Source organism: Pleurodeles waltl, chromosome 5 (genome assembly GCF_031143425.1).
Source record: "Pleurodeles waltl isolate 20211129_DDA chromosome 5, aPleWal1.hap1.20221129, whole genome shotgun sequence".
Classification (NCBI taxonomy): Eukaryota; Metazoa; Chordata; class Amphibia; order Caudata; family Salamandridae; genus Pleurodeles; species Pleurodeles waltl.
The window spans coordinates 105,224,464-105,248,880 of NC_090444.1; the positions used below are offsets into that span (position 1 = coordinate 105,224,464).

The 24,417-nt window shown below is 43.0% G+C and overlaps 1 protein-coding gene across 1 annotated transcript in view; it reads left to right on the forward strand.

Moving 5' to 3' along the window:
* The window catches only part of LOC138295428 (cysteine-rich venom protein-like), a 115,272-nt gene that overhangs the window by 49,099 nt on the left and 41,756 nt on the right, over positions 1 to 24,417 (forward strand). Inside the window, exons 6-7 of the mRNA XM_069233725.1 lie at positions 16,158 to 16,243; positions 21,024 to 21,112. Of these exons, the coding sequence (XP_069089826.1) occupies positions 16,158 to 16,243; positions 21,024 to 21,112 (175 nt within the window). The remainder of the gene's footprint in view (positions 1 to 16,157; positions 16,244 to 21,023; positions 21,113 to 24,417) is intronic.

Below are 24,417 nucleotides of genomic sequence, written 5' to 3' on the forward strand. Positions count from 1 at the left end.
ACAATGAAGCTTGAATTACTGTGTACTGCAAAAAATCTATATATACACATATATACATATATATATATATATATATATATATATATATATATATATATATATATATATATATATATATATATATATATGCCAAAAAATATATCTCAACTCCAAAATTCTCAATCTCAATGCTCTGTCTCCTCCTCGTAAGTCTCGTCTCACATGATCTACCACTACAAATTTCAGTAGCCTTTCATCTCTCCCATGCATTTCATGGAAATGTCTGGCAACCGGATAATTGGGATCATTGTGGCGAACGGCTCTTTTGTGTTCAAGCACCATTTTCTTTGCCCGATGGATGGTGCTGCCCACATATAACTTGCTACAGGGACAGATCAAACAATATACACAAAAGTCGGTATTGCAATTATAGATCCCTCTGATACAAAAATGTCTGTTCCCTGGTCCTATCAGTAGACCTTTTCAAATATCACTACTGGAACAAGCCTTACAGTGTAGACAACATACAAACCCTGAAATCGTCATGTCACGGATAGAATTGGCATAGGTGATCATGTTTCGACTAAGATCATCCCGCAAAGATTTACTTTTTCTGAACGTGATTTGCAGTACAACATGTAAATATTGTGTCAAAACAGGATCTGCTTGGAGTATATGCCAGCTCTTGTACAATATATGGCAGACATTACGTGACTGTTTAGAAAAAGTAGTGATGAATCTGATAGTCTCATCATGTGATGTCTTCTTGTTCGAAACATTGAATGGCAGGCTATCCCTTGTGATAGTATTCACTTTTTCTACAGCCTGAGATATCAATTGCTCACTATAACCTCTTTCTTTGAACCTCTTACACATAATGCTGCATTCTTGTTCTTAATCCTCCACAGTGCTACATATCCGCCTTGCATGCAGTTGCTCCCCGTAGGGGATACTGCGTATAAGGCTGGATGGATGGGCACTGTGTGCACTCAGCAAGCTGTTCCCTGCTGTTTTCTTCCTAAATATTCTTGTACTAAGGCATCCTCCCTTTACCCTGACCTCCACATCCAAAAAATCAATACAAGTCTCATTGACATTTGCACTGAAACACAAGTTGTAATCATTGTTGTTTAAGTCAGATACAAACCTCATAGCTGATGCTTTGTCCCTCTTCCAAATGACAAGCACATCGCCAATGTAACAACACCACAAAATCACCTGTTCCTCAAAGTTCATACAGTCAGCGGATACCTGCTCCTTCCACCAGCCCATGAACAAATTAGCATAGCTGGAGGCAAAGCAGGTGCACATCACCATCCCTTGTAGCTGTTTGTAAACTGTCTTATCAAATATAAAAAAATATATTTTTAAGACAGAAGTCTATCTTGTCCAGAATCATTTCCGTGTGCAACAGGAAAGAGATAGATCTAGCCCTCATATGATGTCTTACTGCACCTAGTTCCTAATCATGTTTTATGCAAGTATATAGGCTCGCAACATCCAATGTGAATGCCCTCTATAACCTTTAGAAAGTGTGTGGTATCTTTAACATAAGAAGGTAAGGCCTCTACTAAAGCTCGGATATAAAAATCAATGTATTTGGATGTGTTTTCCAGTAGAGACCCAATAGCAGACACAATGGGTCTCCCACAAGATACAAACAGTAGACTGTTGTATTTCACCTCAGAAGGAGCAGCCAGTGCTGAAAGCGTTTCAAACACCTCGGGGGTAACAAGCTGTGATTTATTATTCTGCTTGGCTTCAGCAACCCACTTAGGATAATATTATAAAATGTTCAGGACTACCTTAACCAGGATGCACTTTGCAACCAACTTTAGAGGCGCACTGGGGCAGAACTGGTACTTAACTGAGTGATCAGGTGCCTGCAATTAAATCAACTGAGCAGCCATGCACTCGACCTTTGAACAAGAAAGGAGATGTTTGAAAAGCTTTTAGCACCGGCTGCACCTACTGATGTGAAATACAACCGACTACTGTTCTCTGCTGATGAAGGGATGAACCCAGAAACACGTGCCCAGAGATGAGAGAGATGAATGAAAATACAAGGCCTGGAACAATGAAAACACAAAAGAATTCCCTGTAAGTTGCTGGCTTTGCTACTTTCCTTAATAAATAACCTGTTGGGAGTGCCCTTTTATCTGAGGACAACCTTGTTTGCATAAATTTAACTGCCTGTCCAGCTGTGTACGCAGCACTATGAAAATGGATCAAACTATGGAGCAACAGAGAGTGGCTGCATTAGTCTTGTTTGCTAAAGACTCCACCAAAGAAGGGAAATCATCTGAAAGTGGGGGGAGGAATGAGTCAGCAAAACAGAAATTAGGAAATTTAGAAAAACTACGGAGATCAGAAATCTCGAAATGGTGGGAGGCTACATCTTTACAAAATTATGTTGAACAGGGCATAGTACCTCGAGGATTGAGAATATATATTATACCAGCTTTTAAATCACCTAACCCACAGATGCTAGTAGAATGGGCAGATAATGCGGCTACTAGCTGACGAACAATGTTGGAAATATTAATCAAATGTGCTTGGCTTGACAGAGAGAACCGTCTCAAACAAATCAACACTATAGAGACAGAATTGAAATTGCATTCGGATAAAGACTATGGCCCTCATTCTGACCCTGGCGGTCTTTGACCGCCAGGGCGGAGGACCGCGGGAGCACCGCCGACAAGCCGGCGGTGCTCCAATGGGGATTCCGACTGCGGCGGTAAAGCCGCGGTCGGACCGGCACCACTGGCGGGGTCCCGCCAGTGTACCGCGGCCCCATTGAATCCTCCGCGGCGGCGCAGCTTGCTGCACCGCCGCGGGGATTCTGACCCCCCCTACCGCCATCCAGATCCCGGCGGTCGGACCGCCGAGATCCGGATGGCAGTAGGGGGGGTCGCGGGGCCCCTGGGGGCCCCTGCAGTGCCCATGCCACTGGCATGGGCATTGCAGGGGCCCCCGTAAGAGGGCCCCTACATGTATTTCACTGTCTGCTGCGCAGACAGTGAAATACGCGACGGGTGCAACTGCACCCGTCGCACAGCTTCCACTCCGCCGGCTCGATTCCGAGCCGGCTTCATCGTGGAAGCCTCTTTCCCGCTGGGCTGGCTGGCGGTCTGAAGGAGACCGCCCGCCAGCCCAGCGGGAAAGTCAGAATTACCGCCGCGGTCTTTCGACCGCGGAACGGTAACCTGACGGCGGGACTTTGGCGGGCGGCCTCCGCCGCCCGCCAAGGTCAGAATGAGGGCCTATGTCATGAAATTTACAACAGATATGAATGCACAATTAAAAAGACACGAAGATGAGATAAAAACACTAAAACAAAAAAAACAAAGTGGTTAAGAGACATGGAGGATTATGAGAGTGGTAGAACTTTAACCTTTAATTGCAAATATGACACTGATTTTGATAACAGCTTTGTTAAGTCGACTATTACGACATCTAGAAGTGGAGATCTGTCTGAGAAAAGCAGAGTGTCAGAGACCGACACAGATAATTCTTCCCTGACTGATAGTAGCTGTTCTGGGAATTAGCAATATCCCAGGTCAGCATCTTTTTTAGAGCAATATCGACTTCTCAGAAGGAGCCGTCAGAATACTCCAGAAATGTCAAATCTAGTGAATCAGGGCAAGGGCTCTTGGTCCCTCAGCAGAGGAAGAGGAATAGGAAAGGGGGCTGTAAACAGAGGAAAGGAAAGTCATGACATAGAAACAACTAGAAATGGAGAAGAGCTAACAGGACAGATGGGAACGAGAGCAAGTCTGGATGTGGAAACATAATGGATAAAGAGATGATTGAGAAGACTATCATCAATCTATCTGATAGGATACCGACTGAGACTGAGAAAGAATTATTATGTAACGGATTATCCTTTTGTCTGCAATTTTTTTTTGATTATGTGTTGACCTTTTTAAGTTTATTAGGAAACTCAAGTTGATGAAATGGCATTCCTCTAAGAGTAGCCCTCGGGACATTAATGCTAGTAATAATGAACAAATGAGTTTATCAAGTCAGATTCAGATCAAAGATGTAGAAACGTTATCAATCCTGCATGAATTACAGGGTTTTGAAATAGATTCTAATAATCCGTATGATGTGCTGGATGCCCTTGGACTGGTATATGATGATTCCTATCCCAGTGAATGCAAACACCACTCTACTTTTCTACTATGTATGCCACATGATAACATAGATACTTTTCAAGAATTAGTTATCAAAGACCTTAAGAATCTTAGAGTGACTAATGGGACGAGGATGGAACACAACATCACTGTAGAACAACAACAAGCCTTAGAGACACTAGCTGGAGATACAGCTATTATTATAAGTCCTGCAGACAAGGGTGGTAATATTGTGATTCAGAGTCGTGAACAATATATATTGGAAGCTAACCAACAATTACAGGATAAAACTGCATATGTAACAACTAGCACAGAAATATACACGCAGAGTGTAGCTTCCTTGTGGAACAAACTTCTGCAATGGAGGGATAAAGGTATTCTTGAGTGGGAAGAGTACAGCTATTTGATAAAAGAATATCCTAAACTACCTGTTTTATATTTTTTGCCTAAATTCATAAAAACAGTCACAATCCCCCAGGTAGACCAATTGTTTCATCCAGGGAAAGCGCGTTTGAGAATATATCCAGATATGTGGATCTGATTTTACAAGATCATGTGGTCACCCTCCCCTCCTATGTGAAAGACACAAATGATTTTTTACGGAAGATTACAGGCATAAACTTGGAGGATGACTTCCTCTTAGTAACCCTAGATGTGAAGTCCCTATATACTGTCATTGATCACAAACAAGGGATTAAAGCATGTTATTACTTTTTGAGAGCTAGACCGGTCAGGATGCTAGAGTATACTAACATGATTCTTGAGATGATGAGGCTGTGTCTTGAGAATAACATTTGTAGGTCGAGCGTTAGCGTTCGGCCTGCTGTATACTTTTAAATATACTATAGAGTGAGTTCCAGCGTTTTCATTTGTTAGTTGCAGTGTCCTTCAAAAATCCTTGCTTACTAGTGGTCAGTTTTGCCTCTTTGTCCTCCCTTTTTTCACTTTGGGAGCAGCACAAAGTACTGTGTAATTACGCTATGTCCTGTTTATCTCTTCTGTAAGGGACTTTTTTTTGGCATTTGCCTGTTTCACCTCAACAGTGTGGGTGCTTGTTCAGTTACTCCTCCCCACCAGCTCCCTCTGTAAACATAAACCAACAGCAGAGGGGGGCTTTTCCAGGGCCAGCTCACCCTCGATCTCTTCCTTTTGTTATTTTCAGTCTGTGTGGCAATAAAAGTCCAGTCAGTAATTTCCAACGCTATGAGCTGTAACTCGAGCAAACACAAGACTATTGCATCCCAAATGCTTGTTATGGCAAGGCATATCCCGTTTCCCCCGTGCTCTTCATTTGTTGTGAGCATTGTAAAGCCGTGTTAGTGGTACATCTGGGCGTATGGCATTTATTTAATTTTCCATAGTCTTAAATTGATAAATATTTTCGCTTTTTTGCCATTGTCTTTCTCTGTTTCTAACTTTCTGATTCTAAATCCTTCTTTTTTTGCTTACTCTACACTATTTGCATACTGCATTTTTTTTGTCTGCTTTCTTTTTATATCGAACATACTTGTTTTGTATTGAAGTGCCTCATGGAAAACCACAGAAAACATTAAGATAAAAGATTTGGCCAACTACTGAATACAGCTGCGATGAATCAGCAAATGTATGACTCAGTAAAAGTTTGAGTCGGGTCATAAAACTAACACCATTTGTTATTTATGTTTGTGATTTATGGATTCTTCTGTATTGAAAAAAAATTCTGAGTAAATTGTGTGATTCTATTTTTTTCCTAATGTTCCGTGCACTTTTGTTATGAGCATACAGCAAGCTCCTGTAAATGGAGCTTTGTTGCGGGACTTTGAGAAGGGTTAGTTAATTGTTTGCATGATTTTTTTTGTTGCCTCTATTTATAGCTCTTGTTATATTGGTGCTTGCTTTTTGTGAATTCTTCTTTGAAGTTCTACAAGACGCTGCGATTTCCAAAGTCTTTTCTAGCCTCTTGATCTTTGATCAGTTTTGTGCAGCTTTTGATGTGCGTCTGTGTTAGCCCTACAACATCTGATCTGCTCTGTTCATGTGTGCCTTGAAGGGTGCACCACCTGTTACTTCTTTCTGTTCTCTTTTAGAAGGGAGAAAATTAATTAGACTACTGTTTGTTTTCGGTGACCACAGAATTTAACGCAAGCAAATGCATACGCTTTCATTAAACAAAAGTAAAACCATTCAAAAAGGTATATCTACCGGCAGAACTTCCAGGCCTCAGAATAGGTTTGTGCTGGCAGTAAACTTCCATATAGCCGATGAAGAGGTGTGTTTCATTGTCTAGAGCTAATTATGCTGTAAACACTTTCCAAAATAAGTAAGAATACATACATGGCACTCATCACTTAAGTGTTGATCTGTTGAGACCCGAGTAAACCTCTCCACAATACGACACTTTGTGTGCTTCTGTTCTGACAGTTTTCAAGGGGGGGCTTAAAGGGCATTTCTTCTCTGAGAACTTTTTTTTTTTTTATCAGCGCAGGGAGCAGAACGTCCTGAACTCAGACTGCATTTTTACAGGCGAGCACGTTGTAATCTCTCTTTGGGCTTCAGACCACCCCCATATTAGGTCAGTTTCTTTCATTGGTTTCTGGGCTTGCCTTTTAAAATCTGCTTGCTTTCATTAGTGAAAGGCTTGCATAAGTCATGCCTTTTCTGGTGTTTAGCCCTCCTCGAGTGCAGCGACCAAAGTACTGAAAACATACGAGGCTCCACATTTTCCGTCTGGTTTCTGGATTACTTTTTCCCTTTTTTAGCAGCGCAATCTCGCTGGGCAGAAGTCGAGCACTTTGCATGACATCGACCCTGTTACATAGTTAATTGCACTTTTGCCTGTTACCTGGGTAATTCCACTTTTGCCGATAGGTTTCACTAAGAGTGAACTTTTATTTCCCTTTGTGTGTCTGCTTTGCACTGATGTCGGCCATCAGCTAGCTTATGTGGAACTTTTACTTTTCATGTTTTTATGGCAAGAAAAGTCCAGTTAGTTATGTGAAACTGTTTTATTTTCATTTTCAATTTATGTGGCAAGAAAAGTCCAGTTAGTTATGTGAAACTGTTTTATTTTCATTTTCAATTTATGTGGCAAGAAAAGTCCGGTTAGGAGTTTACAATGCTAATTGCTCCAGCGAACGTGAGACCGGTTGCATTGCAAATGCTTGTTCCTTTTAATGGCAAGTTATATCAGCAAATACTTGGATGGCAATGGGTACTTGGTTTGCTCCCAGTTTGGTGGACCTTTTTCTAGGCTGGTGGGAAGAACAATTGTTTAGTAATGAAGAGATTCAAACACTTAGGGGGTCATTTTGACCCTGGCGGTACGTGACCGCCAGGGCTAAAATGACGGAAGCACCGCCAACAGGCTGGCGGTGCTTCCTGGCGCATTACGACCGCGGCGGAAGCACCGCGGTCGCACCGCCGGGCCCCGCGGTTTTCCACCACAATGGCCCCGGCGGTAGTAATCCGCCAGGGCAGCGCTGCTAGCAGCGCTGCCCAGGGGATTACGAGTCCCCGACGGCCAGCCTTTTCCTGGCGGTTTGAACCGCCAGGAAAAGGCTGGCGGTACGGGGAGTCACGGGGCCCATGGGGGCCCCTGCACTGCCCATGCCACTGGTATGGGCAGTGCAGGGGCCCCCTGACAGGGCCCCATGTGGCTTTTCACTGTCTGCTACGCACGGCCGCAACACCGCCGGCTCCATTTGGAGCCGGCTCCTGTGTTGTGGCCCACATCCCCGCTGGGCCGGTGGGCGGAAACTTGGTTTCGGCCCACCGGCCCAGCGGGGATGTCAAAATGGGCACCGCGTGAGTGCGGCCGCATTGGTGGCCGCACAGCAGTTACAACTTGGCGGGTGGCGGTTGCCGCCTGCCAATGTTGTAATGACCCCCTATGTGACCAAGTTATCTTATGGCTACGGTATATTGATGATGTGTTTGTTATCTGGAAAGACTCCACAGAGAGAGTGAAGGAGTTTGTTAGAACTCTATATAATAACAATAACAATCCCATCTTGCAGAGCAGCTTAGGCTGAACTAGGAGACATGCAAAGCTCCTGCAATACCTCTTATAGTTACACAGTACTTATACACAAGTAAAGACAATACTCAGTGTTACCAAAAATAAAGGTATTTATTTAGGTGACAAAGTACCAAAAATATCTTAGAGACACTACCCTTCTGGAGTTAAGTACTATACACAATATATACACTAGACACCACAATTAGACAAGTAAATAGTCATAGAACAATGCAAGCAATAGGAAATTGTAGAAAAGTACCATCTTGCCTGGCATGTTACTCCCATTTTTACTTGTGTGTCAGTTTTTTTTTGCCTCTATCACTGGAATCCTGCTAGCCAGGACCCCAGTGCTCATAGTTTGTGTACTGAATGTGTTCCCTGTGTGGTGCCTAACTGTGTCACTGAGGCGCTGCTAAGCACAACCTCAGTGCTTATGCTCTCTCTCTCTTTAAAATTGTCACTGCAGGCTAGTGACCATTTTTACCAATTCTGATTGGCACACTGGAACACCCTCATAATTCCCTAGTATATGGTACCTAGGTACCCAGGGTATTGGGGTTCCAGAAGATCCCTATGGGCTGCAGCATTTCTTTTGCCACCCATAGGGAGCTCAAGCAATTCTTACACAGGACTGCCACTGCAGCCTGAGGGAAATAACGTCCACGTTATTTCACAGCCATTCTACACTGCACTTAAGTAACTTATGTAATAACTACAACAAAGTAGCAAGATGACTACCAGCAACAGTGTTGCGCCTAATCCTGCCGGCTTTCTCGACTGTTTCCTGGTGGTGCATGCTCTGAGGGCTGTCTGCCTTCACCCTGCACTGGAAGCTAAGAAGAAATCTCCCGTGGGGCGACGGAATCTTCCCCCTGCTAACACAGGCACCAAACTTCTGCTTCACCGGTCCTCTGGGGCCCTTCTCATCTCGACGAGGGTGGTCCCTCGAACACAGGAGCTGGATCCAAGAGACCCCGACAGTCCAGTGGTCCATCTGTCCAAATTTGGTGGAGGTAAGTCCTTGCTTCCCCACACCAGACAGTAACCCTGTGTACTGCAACTGCTAGGGTTTCTGTGCACTTTTGCAAGGAATCCTTCAAGCACAGCATAGCCCAGGTCCCCAGCACTCCGTCCTGCATTGCTCAACTCGCTGAGTTGACCACCAACTTCGTGGGACCCTTCTTTGTAGTGTTGAGATGGCCGCCTTGCTCGGATTTCTTGAATGCCTGTTCAAGTGCTTCTGCGGGTGCTGCCTGTTTCAGCATGGGCTCTCTGTGCTGCTGAGTGCCCCCTCTGTCTCCTCCTCCAAGGGGCGACCTCCTGGTCTTCCTGGGCCGGGGCAGCACCCATTTTCTTCAACAACGACCTTTGCAGCTAGCAAGGCTTGCTTGCGGTCTTTCTGCATGGAAACAACTCTGCATCCTCCAGCACGCCATGAGACATCTGTGCAAAGAAGAAGTTCCTGGCATCTTTCTTTATTGCAGAATCTTCAGCTTCTTCCACCCGGAGGCAGCCATTTTGCACCTTCATCCGGGGTTTAGTGGGCTCCTGCCCCCCCTGGACACTTTTGTGACTCTTGGACTTGGTCCCCTTCCTTTACAGGTCCTCCGGTCCAGGAATCCGTCTTCAGTGCTTTGCAGTCAGTTGTTGTCTTTGAGGAATCTCCTATCACGACTTTAGTGTGTTTCTGGGGAAGTAGGGTAACTTTACTCCTACTTTTCAGGGTCTTGGGGTGGGGTATCTTGGACACCCTTAGTGTTTTCTTACACTCCCAGCAACCCTCTACACACTACACTAGGCCTGGGGTCCCTAAGTGGTTCACATTCCACTTTCTTAGAATATGGTTTGTGTTTCCCCTAGGCCTATTGCATCCTAGTGTATTCTACAGTGTTTGCACTACTTTTCTAACTGTTTACTTACCTGATTTTGGTTTGTGTGTATATTTTGTGCATTTTACTTACCTCCTAAGGGAGTATATCCTCTGAGATACTTTTGGCATATTGTCACTAAAATAAAGTACATTTATTTTTAGTAACTCTGAGTATTGTGATTCTTATGATATAGTGCTATATGATATAAGTGGTATGGTAGGAGCTTTGCAAGTCTCCTAAGCTGCTAGAACACTGCCAATATACTAATAAGGGATAACTGGACCAGGCACAAGGTGTAAGTACCATCAGGTACCAACTATAAGCCAGGCCAGCCTCCTACACCGCAGTGCAGGCTGTGCATCAATTCTGGCAGGCTGTGCGTTAATTTTCGCTACACAAGGAGTTCTTTGGAGAGTTGAAGTGTTTTTGGCCATGAGACCTCAGGAAACAGGAGGTAAGCTCAATCCAAACCCTTGGAGAGCAGAGCCAGAGGGCACCAAAGCAGCAGGACAACAGCAAGGCAGCAGTCCTTTACAGCAAAGCAGTCAGGTGAGTCCTTTGGGCAGCCAGGCAGCTTATCTTAGCAGGTTGCAGGTTCTGGGTCAGGGCTTCTTTCCCAGAAGGAATCTTGTCCATAAGTGTTTGAGTTGGTAGGGTCAGAGGTCCTGTTTAAATACCCAAATGTGCCTTTGAAGTGGGGGAGACTTCAAAGAGTGGCTTAGAAGTGCACACTGTACCCTTTCAGTTCCATCATGTCTGCCAGGGTCCCAGTAGGGGGTTTGGCAGTCCATTGCATGAGGGCAGGCCACTGTCCTTTGACATGTAAGTGTCAGGCCCTCCACCCTCCCAGCCCAGGAAGACCCATTCAGTATGCAGATGTGTGCAGGTGTGACTGAGCATCCTGTGTTTGGGGTTGAATGAGTGAAATGCACAAGGGAGCTGTCAACTTACCCAGCCAGACGTGGATTGTAAGGCACAGAAGGATTTAAGTGCAGAGAGACGCTCACTTTCTAAAAGTGGCATTTCAAAAATAGTAATATTAAATCAATCTTCGCCAGTCAGCAGAATTTTGTATTAGCATTCTGGCCATACTAAATATGACATTTTTACTCCTTTCAGATCAGATTCTATCACTCAAACAGTATAAAAGGGTAGCCCTAATGTTAGCCTATGAAAGGATCAGGCCTCACAGCAGTGTAAACCGAATTTAGGGGGTTTACACTACCAGGACATATAAACTACACAGGTATATGTCCTGGCTTTTATCTACATAGCACCGTGCCCTATGGGTTACCTAGGGCCTACCTTAGGGGTGACTTATATGTAGGAAAAGGGGAGTTTAAGGCTTGGCAAGTACTTTTAAATGCCAAGTCGAAGTGGCAGTGAAACTGCACACACAGGTCTTGCAATGGCAGGCCTGAGCCAAGGCTAAGGGGATACTTATGTGGGTGGCACAATCAATGTAGTGCACTTTACTAATGACTTATAAGTAAATTAAATAAGCCGATTGGGTATAAGCCAATGTCACCATGTTTTAAGGGACAGAGCGTATGCACTTTAGCAGCACTGGTTAGCAGTGGTACAGTGCGCAGAGTCCTAAAACCAGCAAAAACAGTGTAAAAAAGTGGAGGGAGGTAGTCAAAAAGTTAGGGGTGACCACCCTAAGGCTGTCAGGTCTAACAGTCATATTCTGGGATTACTACTCTGTATGGTTCTGGAAGATGGTTAATGTTCATATTTAAAGTGAATCTGATATGTTGTGACAGGAATCTGTGAGCACTGTGTTAGGCAAAGAGATTGGGCCATGCCAGAGAGAGTAGGGTACAAGGATTTGCCCATACATAGTGAATGGCTGAGTGCATGCAGGGTTGCAGGTATGTGTGACATTTAGGAGGGTTAGTGTGCCTGACTCTCTAAGGGGATGAGGCTTGAGTGCCTGTAGTGAAATTCTTCAGGTTTATGAGTCATTTGATATGTGGAAAGTCTCCAGAGAGACTGATGTTTTCAGCACCCTTGGGAAGTGTTTCAATCTGGGGTGTTATTCCTAGCAGTGATCTTCCAGTGCTGCGACAAGACCTAGCAGCAATATGAGAGTTGGAAATGTGGGCATTTGGACATAAGCCATCAAAGCAGTGACTTTCCTTCACTTCAATGGATTGGAGTGGTTTTGATCTGGATGACAGAATTTTGCACCGGATGACAGAAGGGAATGAAAAGAGATAACATTTGATGGTTACCACCCCAATGGATGAGTCAAGACATTGGCTGATTTCTCTAACTTCATTGAGGTGGGAGTGGGCTTATAGAAACCATACACATACTGGTTTAGTGTCTTCATGGTTACAGACTGCCAGCCTTGGCAGCCAACTTCATTCAGTGTGTCACCGTAGTTAAGGGTGATGGAGAACAAGATACGTTTGACCTGATTCTTTCAGTGCAAGGAATGAATCCTGTTTAGAAACCCAAATGGGAAATGGAGATGCTTATCCTCGTTGACTTTAAAAAAAAATCATTTAATTCAAAATTTAGAGAGTTAAATTTGATACATTTGAAAACACCATTGTAAAACCCCCAACCGACCAGCAAGGACAGAACCCCCTTCCTCCGGCAATCAAATACATAATATCCTGTCTGAAATTTCCGTGCAGTTTACACTTCATCTGAATCACCCCATTGACCTCATAAGTCCGATGTTGCCCTGTGGATCTCCCATTTAACTCCACTTAGTCCTCAGTCCCTTTCCTATAGATTCAAGGCTGGTTCCATCAATCCAGGGAAATTTCCCTTAGTGCAAGTCTTTTGCCAGTCCCTTCCAGTTGCTCCACATCTTGGTAAAATTGCTGGAGCATGACCTGGCCTGATATATTTGCTGTTCTGTCCACATGCACCAGTCCATGTTTGTCTCACACCTGTCCACCATCAAGACAGTTGCTGGCCCCACTGTTATATGATATCATGCCCATTAAGGCGACATTTCAAAATGGGATTGGGTATCTATCTAGTATTTGTTCCTTCCCCCAGCTGCCTATCTGAGCCACTTTAGGATTGAGCTCTTGCGGCTGTCCCAGGGCCTGCGATATCCTTTTCTGGATCCCCCTCCAGAACAGGCACAGCTTCTGGCAGTACCACAATGTAATTTGCTGTTTGCACCCCCTTAACTACCTATCTGATGTAGTCTTACCCATCACAAATAGTTGCTTCATGGTATAGTATGCTCTATGTAGGATTTTGAGGTGGATAAGCCTAAATCCTGCTGTGATTGCTACTTCGCCTTGTGTATCTACAGGGAAGGGTCCAGTCATCATCTTCTGTTATGCCAAGATCTTCCTCCCACCTGTTGCGCAGTGCTCTGACATGGGGGTGGGGGTCTGTTGCCCAAGAGCATGCTGTATATTAGTGATATTGCATGGCAGTGTAGTGGGAATCCCAACACTCTTTATTCTAGTGGTCTTTCCTTAGACACCTTGTCCGGGGCAACTATGCATTCCCCCAGGATGTGTCTCACTTGTGAGTAGCGTAGAGTTTGGGCACCTGTGACTTTGTACTGTGACTGGAGGTCAGGGAAGGTCATTGTATGTTTCTCTGTCCATAAATTCCCCACCTTCAAAATTCCCAGAAAATCCAATTTTCTGCCACTATCTACTGCTTTGCTTTGGAGCCAAGGCTGCCAGATCCCATGAGGATGTTTCCAGCATAATATGCCTTCCCAGCCTATCGCGGATGTGACCTCCCTCCATCTCCTACTTACCATCACCATGGAGGATAGGAATGGGTTTAGTTTCTTCTTCCTGTATAACTGCCTAACGTATCCTAACAAGTCCATAGTCATTATGTCTGCCATAAGTGAAGACTTGCTTTGTTCCCCCAATGACCAGTCCTTAAAGACTACCCACTGTGTTGCCCAGTAGTAAAGGTGCAGATTCGGTAGGGCGATTCCCCCATCAAAGGTTTTCTTGGTCAGTGCACTATGCATAGTGCCCTTCCTCCCCATAACAAGAGCCGGGTCACAACGTCAGCCATTCAGAAGAAAGGTTAGGGGATCTCAAAGAAGGAGTTCTGGAGGGCACAGAGGAATTTAGGGAGGTATATTATTTTTTATAGGGCTGTACGGCCCAACAAGGATAGGGGTAGTTTGCACCAATGATCCACATCACATTTATATTCCTGAAGTTATCTGCCCAAGTTGTTATCGATAAAGAATTGTTGGTCTCTAGTGAAATACATTCCCCAGATAGAGGGACCCCATTTTCTCTGTGGGTATTGGGTATTTCCAGTTCCACCTAGGCCTCCATCCCACAATAGGGTAGAGGTAGGATTTGCCTCAATTAATACGCAGTCTGGAGAATTGTCCAAAGATCTTAAGGATCCTGTCAATCAAGTCCTCCTGTTCAAGGACATAGACTAGTACCTCTTCCCTATAGAGCGAGATCACACCCTCCCATCCGTGATTCCAGTGCAGCCTCCTGATTAGGGAATCTTTGCGGATCCAGTTGGTGATCCGTTTCATTGCAATCACAAAGATGAGAGGGGAAAGAGGTCTTGTCCACCTTTTGAGGGGGAATTCCTCTGACATTGTTTCCTCGATCCAGACACGCACTGTGGGTCAAGTGTAGTGAAGCTGCACCCATGCACGGAAGGAGAGGTTGAACCTCACTTGTTCCAGTAGTGCTAACATATATGGCCATATCAAGGAGTCATTGACTGTGGCAATTCAGGTGGAGGCATGCTGGTTTATGAATTCACTTTGTTCCTTTCCTAGAAGGTGACATAATACGTGATTCACAAGATACTGTCATCTACCACAGAGACATCTGAGAGCCTCTGTTTGCATACAGACTGCAACACTTCTAGATCCTTCCAAACTAAAAGGAAACAACCTATTCTGTGAGTCTAACTTCACTTGGAGGGACAGGAGAGGGCCAAGGGCTGCCTACTTTTTCACAATACACTATTTTAATAACATGCTTTAGGTGCTTCAATAAGTGTTTATGGTTTGAGTCACAAACTGGCAGATACACATTTGAACATGAAAATATCAAACACAGAAATATTGACCTGCACATATATTTACTCAAAGAAATCTACTAGCCTATATTGTAAAGGAAAGCATACACAGGAAGGATAAAATGAACTAATCTAACAGACCACTGAGACGGCCGGCAAAACATACATGCACACTAGGCTCTCTACAACCCGGCAAAACAGTGCATGAAGTATAAAATGTACTAATCTAACTACACACCATAGTCTGATGATATTTTAAAAGTCTACATCTTGCAGCTGATGTTGTTGCAGGTTTATATTAAAACTCTTATAAGCAGAGAAGAGAGCAGGGGTGGCTCCTCCTCTATGGTGGAGGAGCGTCACACCCCTGCCAGTAGCAGCACCTGCAAAACTTTTACAGTAAAAACATAATAAACTGTGTTACGGGCTTTGGGCATGACAGGGACAGAGGGAGAGTGCACTACACTCCCCCTCAGTGCACATGTATGTTTGGTCGGCTGTCTTGGGCCAGCCAAACATACATGCGCCCTAGGCTCTCTCCAACCCAGCAATGCTGAGTTGCAGAAAGCAGGCAGAGTCTCCCACTCTGCCTTTTAGTGCCCTGGCTGGGTGCTCCGTCCAATCCTAATGCTGCTTTCATGCTTCCAGCAGCAGGAAAGCAGGATTAGGATTGGACACAGTGCAAGCTGGGAGCATGTGCCTGCAATGTAAGACTGGAGCTGAGGGGATCGGAGTGGCGCAGTGAAAAAGGTATGTTTTTTTAAAATTATTACTTATCACCATCCCACCCCTTTTCCCTCCCATGAGCCGCGACTGGAGGAGAGCTGTGACTGCACAAGACCTGTCTTTTAAATCAGGATTTCCAAGAATGATAAGGCAGTGTGCACAATCTCACTTCGTTTCATTTACAGCAAAAGCGAATATATTGTCTGAGTTCTAATGCACAAATGTATCAAAATAATGATCCCGATAAATAAAAATCGAAGAACATTTGATGACTATTTATGTAATCTCTCATTAATTATGTTAATTATTGTACATTGTTTTGGATAAAGGCGCTATGGTGAGCCAAATAAAGAACATAATAAAAAAACTGTGAAAAATATCTGAACTTGTCTTTCGAGAACTATATTTAATCCAATAACTATAATTTATCTTTAAAATGTAAAGCTTGTTTGGAACGAAACGTATGGCATTGGATGTGCACATAAGGCTTGTCCAGGTTTTCATCTTCATGTTTGCCACTACGCATGTATGTAAGTATTGGGCTTTTTTCACCTAAATCTATATATATATGCACGTAAAATTGTCATTCGAGGACTTTAATAAAGGGATGTTGACTTTATATAGACTTGTTCAATTTCACAAGGAACGTCTGTTATTCTTTTTTATTGGCTGGAAGCTAAGGATGAAGCATAGCTTTTATCTCTTTATGTATAATTATCCTTATATTTATTTTTCATCTGTACCTTTTATGCTCCAAATGTGCAGGCTCTGTATTTTTCTGTCTTGGGTGGTATAGGACATGCGGGAGCAGGACCCCAAACCCCAAATTTAATGCATACCAAATTTACATCACCCAAATTTACCTTAGAGGTTCCACTCCATCACCCTTCATCTTGTGATAAAGAACATCCTCTTCAATATTAATTTAGCAACCTTTCAAGTAAATAACTGGGACCACTCAATAACTGAGTTATATTTCAGAGGAAAAGTTAACGGGTTTTATTACAAAATTTCAATTCAAGCAGGATTTTGAAATGCAAAATAATGGTATGGATGGGCTCAAATGCTAAATGCATAGTCAGAAATCAGAATTATTCTAAATTCCAAATAAAAGCAGTATCATAAGAGGAGCAGGCAGTATCGCTAGCTATTTAGGAAGTTGATCTAATTCTGGCTCACCCCTAAAACCAAGGGGTTCTTATACACAAATTCTGCTTATCAAATTAACAAAACCAGTTTCAGCATGGTGTCAGCCATGTATCATTTTTTTGACAAGTCAGAGAAACTCATGTGATAACATTACATGTTAGCACTATCCCATTTTCAAAGAAAAGCATCGAGCAGCTTCTGCAACACATTGACATAGGAAGTTTAACTAGATGTAAAAAAATTTAAACAATAGGCCATACGCCGGCTGAAGAGTGATGAGCCCAGCAACTGTGCAGTGGAAGAACCAAGACACTGTGGGGGTCATTCCGACTCCCGCCGGCCGCGGTAACCGCGGTGCCGGGGGGAGCCGCCAGAATACCGCTGCGCGGTCAGAAGACCGCCGCGGTTATTCTGTGTTTCCCACTGGGCTGGCGGGCGACCGCCAGAAGGCCGCCCGCCAGCCCAGCGGGAAACCCCTTCCCACGAGGAAGCCGGCTCCGAATGGAGCCGGCGGAGTGGGAAGTGTGCGACGGGTGCAGTAGCACCCGTCGTGAATTTCAGTGTCTGCTATGCAGACACTGAAATTCAAAGTGGGGCCCTCTTACGGGGGCCCCTGCAGTGCCCATGCCATTGGCATGGGCACTGCAGGGCCCCCAGGGGCCCCACGACACCCCTCACCGCCATCCTGTTCCTGGCGGTCGAAACCGCCAGGAACAGGATGGCGGTGAGGGGGTCGTAATCCCCCATGGCGGCGCAGCAAGCTGCGCCGCCATGGGGGATTCCTCAGGGCAGCGGAAAACTGGCAGGACACCGCCGGTTTTCCGGTTGTGACCGCGGCCATACCGCCGCGGTCAGAATGCCCTCAGGAGCACCGCCAGCCTGTTGGCGGTGCTCCCGCCGACCCGCCGGGGTCGGAATGACCCCCTGTGTCTTGTTACAGATTGTTAACAAACACTAGAACGTTCTTTCACAATACTTGCACATTGATAAAATACACTGTGATATCAGCTTGTCTCTTGTTCTGCGGAGCCTGTGGGGAAGGGAGACATAGCAGGGGAATGAAATGGGACAGGAAGAGCAGGCGTGGAATGAGCAGCATCAAACACCATCCAAATTAACTAATATGACGAATTTATAAAAATGTCACACAACTAAAAACATTATTCAGCAAACTTTTGCACCTCGAATTGAATGTGCTTCAAATACAATCATATTATTGTAGTACCTCTATTAACCCTAATCATAAAAAATCCTTATTTATTCACTGCAATTATTCATGTCTAAAAATGGTACTACGTCTAAGAAGTGACTGTAAATGAATTACATGTACGTGTTTCGCATTTTTTTTTTACTAGAGAGACGTATTCAGTTAGGTAGTTAATAATGCTTTTGCTGAAGTAATACAAGTTAATCAAGCAATTAATTGCATATTTATAAATGTAAAACTTATATGCCATTGTACAATATTATTGAACATGTAAAACTAAACATATAGGGGGGAAATCATGAAGACAGTGTCTCACCAGTATGAAACCATCTGCAAAGAGACACCCCCAACTCTTATGCGGACCCCCCGGCAGCGAAAGGACGCTTCGTGGCCAAGGGCGCTCCGGAGCTTCGAGGTATTAGACCTCTCCCATCTCGGGGCAAAGGGTATAATTTGCCATTTTAAATGATTTTATATATCAGCCTTAAATATATTTTTTTTCTGAAAACATCAGCATATCGGTTCTGGCAATGTTTATTTTTTAGAAACATCCTTTTCAATTATGGAAACATATCTAATTCAACAAAAAAAGTTTTATTTATTTATTACACTTAGCTACTCACAGATAGTTGGAGAGCTACCACGGTCCGAGCTACTCATTGGAGAACTCTGTTCTAAGTGATGTAAGCTAGCATTCAGCATTTGTTCCTGTTTGTGGGCTACTTGGTTTGTTTTATCATTGGTTTCTTCTAGCATTCACATGGCAGCAACTAAACAGGGATTTGCAGCAGCTAGACCCCCTCGGCTCCCTAGGTTGTAATGAAAATTTACAAAGACTGCAGACCTATCTTGACAAAATGTCCTGAATCATTGCAAGCCACATAGAACCAGCCCTGAAATCAGTTCATTGGCTTGCTGTGACTGAGACGAGTTGAAGTTCCTCTGAAGTTTCCACTAGGGCAGAAAAGACAAATTTATTTGCAGTTTTTAACCTCTGCTACTCAAGAACCTGAAATGGTTTTTGTGCTGTTGCCGCACACCTCATTATCGAGCAGTCCTTTAAATGGTGCAAAGATAAAAGCACATTCTTCATAGCACAAGACTCTAGACAGTAGAGTGCTGAAATCCAAGTACCAAACAAAATACATGTGCTTCAGACATTTGATGATATATCATTTATTACTTGCTACATCTAACCAAAGGGGTGATACTGAAGAACATCGAAGAAGGAGCATTTTCAATGATCAGACTCTAATAACCATATGGACATCACAGGTCTCAATGCTCTAAAGCAGTGGTTCCCAACCTTTTGACTTCTGTGGACCCCTACTTTATCATTAATTGAACCCAGGGACCCCCACTGAATCATCATGGGAATCTTGGGACCCCCACTGAGTCATTACTGGAAGCATGGTCCCTAATTTGTCAATATTTGTTAATATTTTTTAATTTTTTAAGAAGTCGCGGACCCCCTGAGAAGGCTTCGCGGACCCCCAGGGGTCCACGGACCACAGGTTGGGAACCAATGCTTTAAAGTAACTGAAGAGAGATACGCAACACTCTATAAAATTCCCAAATTTTAACAAAGATAAACACACTTCATTTATCCAACTCAGACATGTGATTATTCTTTTAAGAGGAGTCAGGGTATTTTGCCATATGGGTCTCTGCTGCTTTTATTTCCATCACATATTACACTTGTGTGGATTCATTTGCTCTTGGTCTTGAGTCCTAAGACTGTGACTAAAACAGCGCTTTTCACATGTGTACTATCACTAATTGACAACTGAGGTGTCTCATCATCTCTGTGTTTGGTTTGTGTTAAAAGATGTTCAATAATTGAGTTGCTTTGTGTCAAGGATACATTTTGATTCCATTGTTTACTAATTGTGTTGTCCTCGACTGGTAAGGGATGAGGGAGTTTATTTGGTCAAAATCTGTTGAATGTTTTGTGTCTGCATAAGTTCTCTTCTTTAAGCAGCCCATGTGAACTGATGGATTGGATTATGTCATTGATCCTTGTGAAACATCCCAGAGAGACATGCTTATTGAGTCTGGCCAAGTCCTCAGTTTTTGGCTATATGTGCTAGAGCATCTTTCCCCTCTTAATGTATGTATGATTCAAGGATGGTGGAACATTACACTCTTTGTTATTGCTATGGACTAATCATCAGCAAAGGAAGTAGCACAGCCATTCTCCCGATAAAGAACAGAGACAGTAATAGGCACAAATTATATGTTATTAAAGTATCAATGACGCAAGATTGACCATAACATAACGTCATCAGGTTGCAATATTGGCGACCAGGATTAGCTTTAATGACAATCAGACAGGATCAGCATAAAGTGGTCTGAATATACTGGCCGTGTGGTAGGGTCATGCCAGGGTCTTCCCCATTTCCAGCTTACTTACCCTTCCTCACACATGCAGAGTTCTAACTCCTTAACCACACACATGACACCATGACTCCATTACCACTCTTACCCATTTATTTTATCTCCCTTTGTATCCTCATCTCTTCTCCCACTCAGATATTCAAGTTATTGCTTCCAATATGCATAAGCCCCCAAAGTGACCTACAAGGTGCCCTATTGTTGATACAACCACCCATCCTCTACATTATCCACTGGTGGTGCATAACATCTCCATTCTCACACATCTTAAAGCAAGGCTCATAGGCTTAAATAGCCTCACCAGCCATACACAGATAACACTTGTAGAACAAACCTCTCCAGCCATTACGCCATCAGCCAGAGGAGGCACAAGCATAACGACACAGGTGGACACAGTGGGTTTTACATACATACAAGGAATCAGAAGAACGTAACAAAGAAGCCTTGAGTAAGTCAGACCTGCCATAAGAAAAATGATAAAGTATTAGGAACAGGATGGACAATGCTGATGTGAAACCTGGAAATCCCTCTTAACTTTTATATTTTATCCAATATTTTAGTGGAAATAATGCTGCTAGACTCTATACACCATATACAAAAGGCACACCATGCAGTAAATGCCCTAACAACTGTGAAAACAAACTCTGCAGTAAGTATATGAAAGTTTAATTTACATTCAAGGTTTTAAATGAATCCCATAATGTGTCCTTAATAAACAAAAAATAAGTGTAATGATGTAAGAAGTAGAATGTTGTATGATACATTCAAGCTAATGTTATATTTTTGCCAAATTGCATTATCTTGTAATCCGAAACAATTTAAAGTACATCTGTTTTATTTTCTGGCCATAAGTTTTAGACTTCGAACGCATTCTTCTTTTCCCTCATCTCTGTGGTATTTGTGGATATTACTTTAGTGCCAATGTATTTAAGGAGAAAGAATCTTTGGGTATGAGTATGTTTGTATCGAGGGGTTTTTGTGTATTCTTTATCCAAAATACAAGACAACAATTCTTTTTGTACACAATCGCCACAAAAAACAAGGTATCAATCCTTATGATTTTTTTTAATACGGAGATAATGCAATATCTAGTTGTTCATTTGGGGCTATCCTTAATTTCTCATTCATGTCCACTGAAACTATGAGACACGCTGGGGTGTTGGGTGACTCCAGAAGGACTAGATGGCTCAAAAGGTTTATGTAATCTTCATTTGAAATGGCAAAGAAAGAAAAAAAGGCTTAATGAAGGGTGGATAGCTGTCTACTGTAGCGAATACGATTGCTAAATTTAAATATATGTTGTATGATTATACCCATAAATAAATACCAATGGTTTCTAATACTTTTACGGATATATTTATCCCAGATAAACTTAAGCTAAAACTAAATGCTAACCTTTTAGAGAGAGAGAGAGACAGTGTTGATGAGCTTCCACTAAGTCCAAATAATCTGGCCCATAGTTTAAGTGATTCTGCACGCATTATGTTGTCTCAGTCTTTGTAGCTTGACCTGAGCAGCAAGATGTCCTCAGAGAAGGTGTTTGTGGTTTGTCTACAAAAGAAAAACACACAACAATACTGTTAATGTGTAAGTTCATTAAAAATCCAAATACAATTAGTTAAAATGTAAATAATTTATTAAAGGGAGATAAACTAGACACCAAGCAAGGACCAGCAAGAATGATTAAAAAATAGGTCAAAAGAGAAAATAAGTAGAGTTAAATAGTCCAAAGTAACTAGATGGTCATAAGGTATTGCTCTAATCCACTCAGGAGGTCAAGCCCTGCTGGGCCACCAAAAGAAGCAGTGTCAAATAATGACCAAGTTGCAAGAAGGCTTCAAAAACCAGAGTACAGGCTTAGATGTTTGGCTGTAAGAGTCATACAACCAAATGTGAGGGTGTCAAGCGATTGGAAGGAAATGAAGAAGAAAGCCAGTTTGATACTGTTGACTAAACCCACACATAAGTGAGTTCAAGATGTAGTGCATCAGGTAATGCTGCGTAACAATCTTTTACTGGGTACAGATACTTCCTACAGCACCGGGTTGATTCCAGTTCAGCAGACACAGATTGACTCGAATGCTAACTCATTGAGAGGCGTCCTAGTATGTCCAACATTCAAATTCAGGAAAACATGTAAAGAAATCCTCTGTACAAGCTGTAGGGTTTTTAAGGGCTTGTTCAAATGAACCCAATGCAGCGCCTTTGCTGGGTCTATGTTCTGCATTGGGCTTTCACTGTTCTTGTGTTAGCAGGGAAGCATGTTGTACTCTTTTACCTACACAGTGGGAAAGATTCCCTCGTGTCTTCTTTAGTTGGTGCATAACTAAGGGAACTGCATCATTCTAGGCCAGAGTAAGCTATGCGGTCTAGAGCTGTGGGCCTGACTCAAAATTGGGGCATTCTCTTCCATACAGCTAATTCTTTCTTTGCTTCAGTCATTGGTTCACCACTATTGAGAATTGGAAATATGTCTGGTTTCAGAGTAGTATACCTGAGTGAAGTTTGACTCAAAGTTTATAAAGGCAGCAGTCCTTGCCATATAACTTTAGGCACATTTCTACAGGTCTAATCCAAAATGGTGCAATTTCCTTACCTGTAAAGCTATCTCAAAGTAAACTAGTACTGACCCTCTTGTTGCCAGTATCCTTTTCCAGGGGGCGGCTCTTCATTTCTAGAACCTGTAAAACGAGAGAAGAATTAAGAAGAAAACTGCATAGCAATACATTTGAAAGTATTTTTCATTGACGTTGATGCCCCCATGCTAATATTTTTGTGCTTTTCCAAGCCTTTTTTCATGATTTACATTCTCTTTATACTGAACCTTCCATGTCCTGGTCCTTCACTGCTTTGGTTGACTGATCATTAGCTGGTCTCTCTTCAGTCTCTCACCTGTCTTGTCTTTTTGGGTTATTTTTTATTTTGGTCCTTTTTCCCTGAGCTTGGCCCTTTGAAGAAGGCTTCTATCATGTATTTTCCGTGGTCAGACAAAGCGGCTACAGAAGAGAGTCACCCTTACTTAGAGCAGACTTGTCCAAGATGTTTGGAACACCCCTACATCCTGCTCTTGACAGGTTGTGATACCGGTATCTTTCTTGGCCCCGCTCTATGGATCCTAATTATCCTAATTTGTTGCAAAAAGAGAGTTGCAGGAACTTCAAAATTAACGTTCTACTGTATTAAGACAGATAGTAGAAGCCTGAACCTTTGATCATTTGATAACAACAGCCATTTGTCAGGGGAACCATCAACACTGAAGGATTTTTTAAAATCCCTTACTGGATATTGTAGATTTTGGCTCATACCTTTTTCACATCGTTGAGCATTCTTGACTGGTTCGCTTTCAGGACCAGGCCTATTATTGACCACACTGCTAGTGTCTTGTGCATACTTTAGTCTGAATAATTATTCAGCATTTCTGACCAGATTTTAAAAGATGCAGTTAAGTAAGTTAAGTAAGTAAATGTTTATTGCTTGATTAAGCAAAATCATTACAATGTGTGTGTATGCATAAATACAATATAAAAGCAAATGATAAAATCCATATTGTCTCATAGGGAACTAGCGAACAAGCTCCCTCTTTGGGGGTGGAATCCACTAAAAATAAGTGAGCAAAAATATGGAGGAATAACAAACCAGTCCAAAACATAAAGTGCTGCTGCATATTGTACGTGCAGCATCATAATTTGTAATCGTCCCACATTTTGGATTTGCTGAAGGAAAAAGGTTCTTCAAATTGGGCTCACTTGGTCGGTGGTATCCTAGTGCAGTGCGATTGGGTGGAGCAAGTAGATTGCTCCCTAATGGGTGCCACACCCTCTACTAGATGATCTAGCTGCTGTGTGCCCTGTATTTATCAATTCTATGGGAAGTCCTGTTGCACATTGGTATCCAAATCATTACAATGTGCCTATTTAAAAGAAGTATTGAGACCACACACTAAGGCCCAAATTT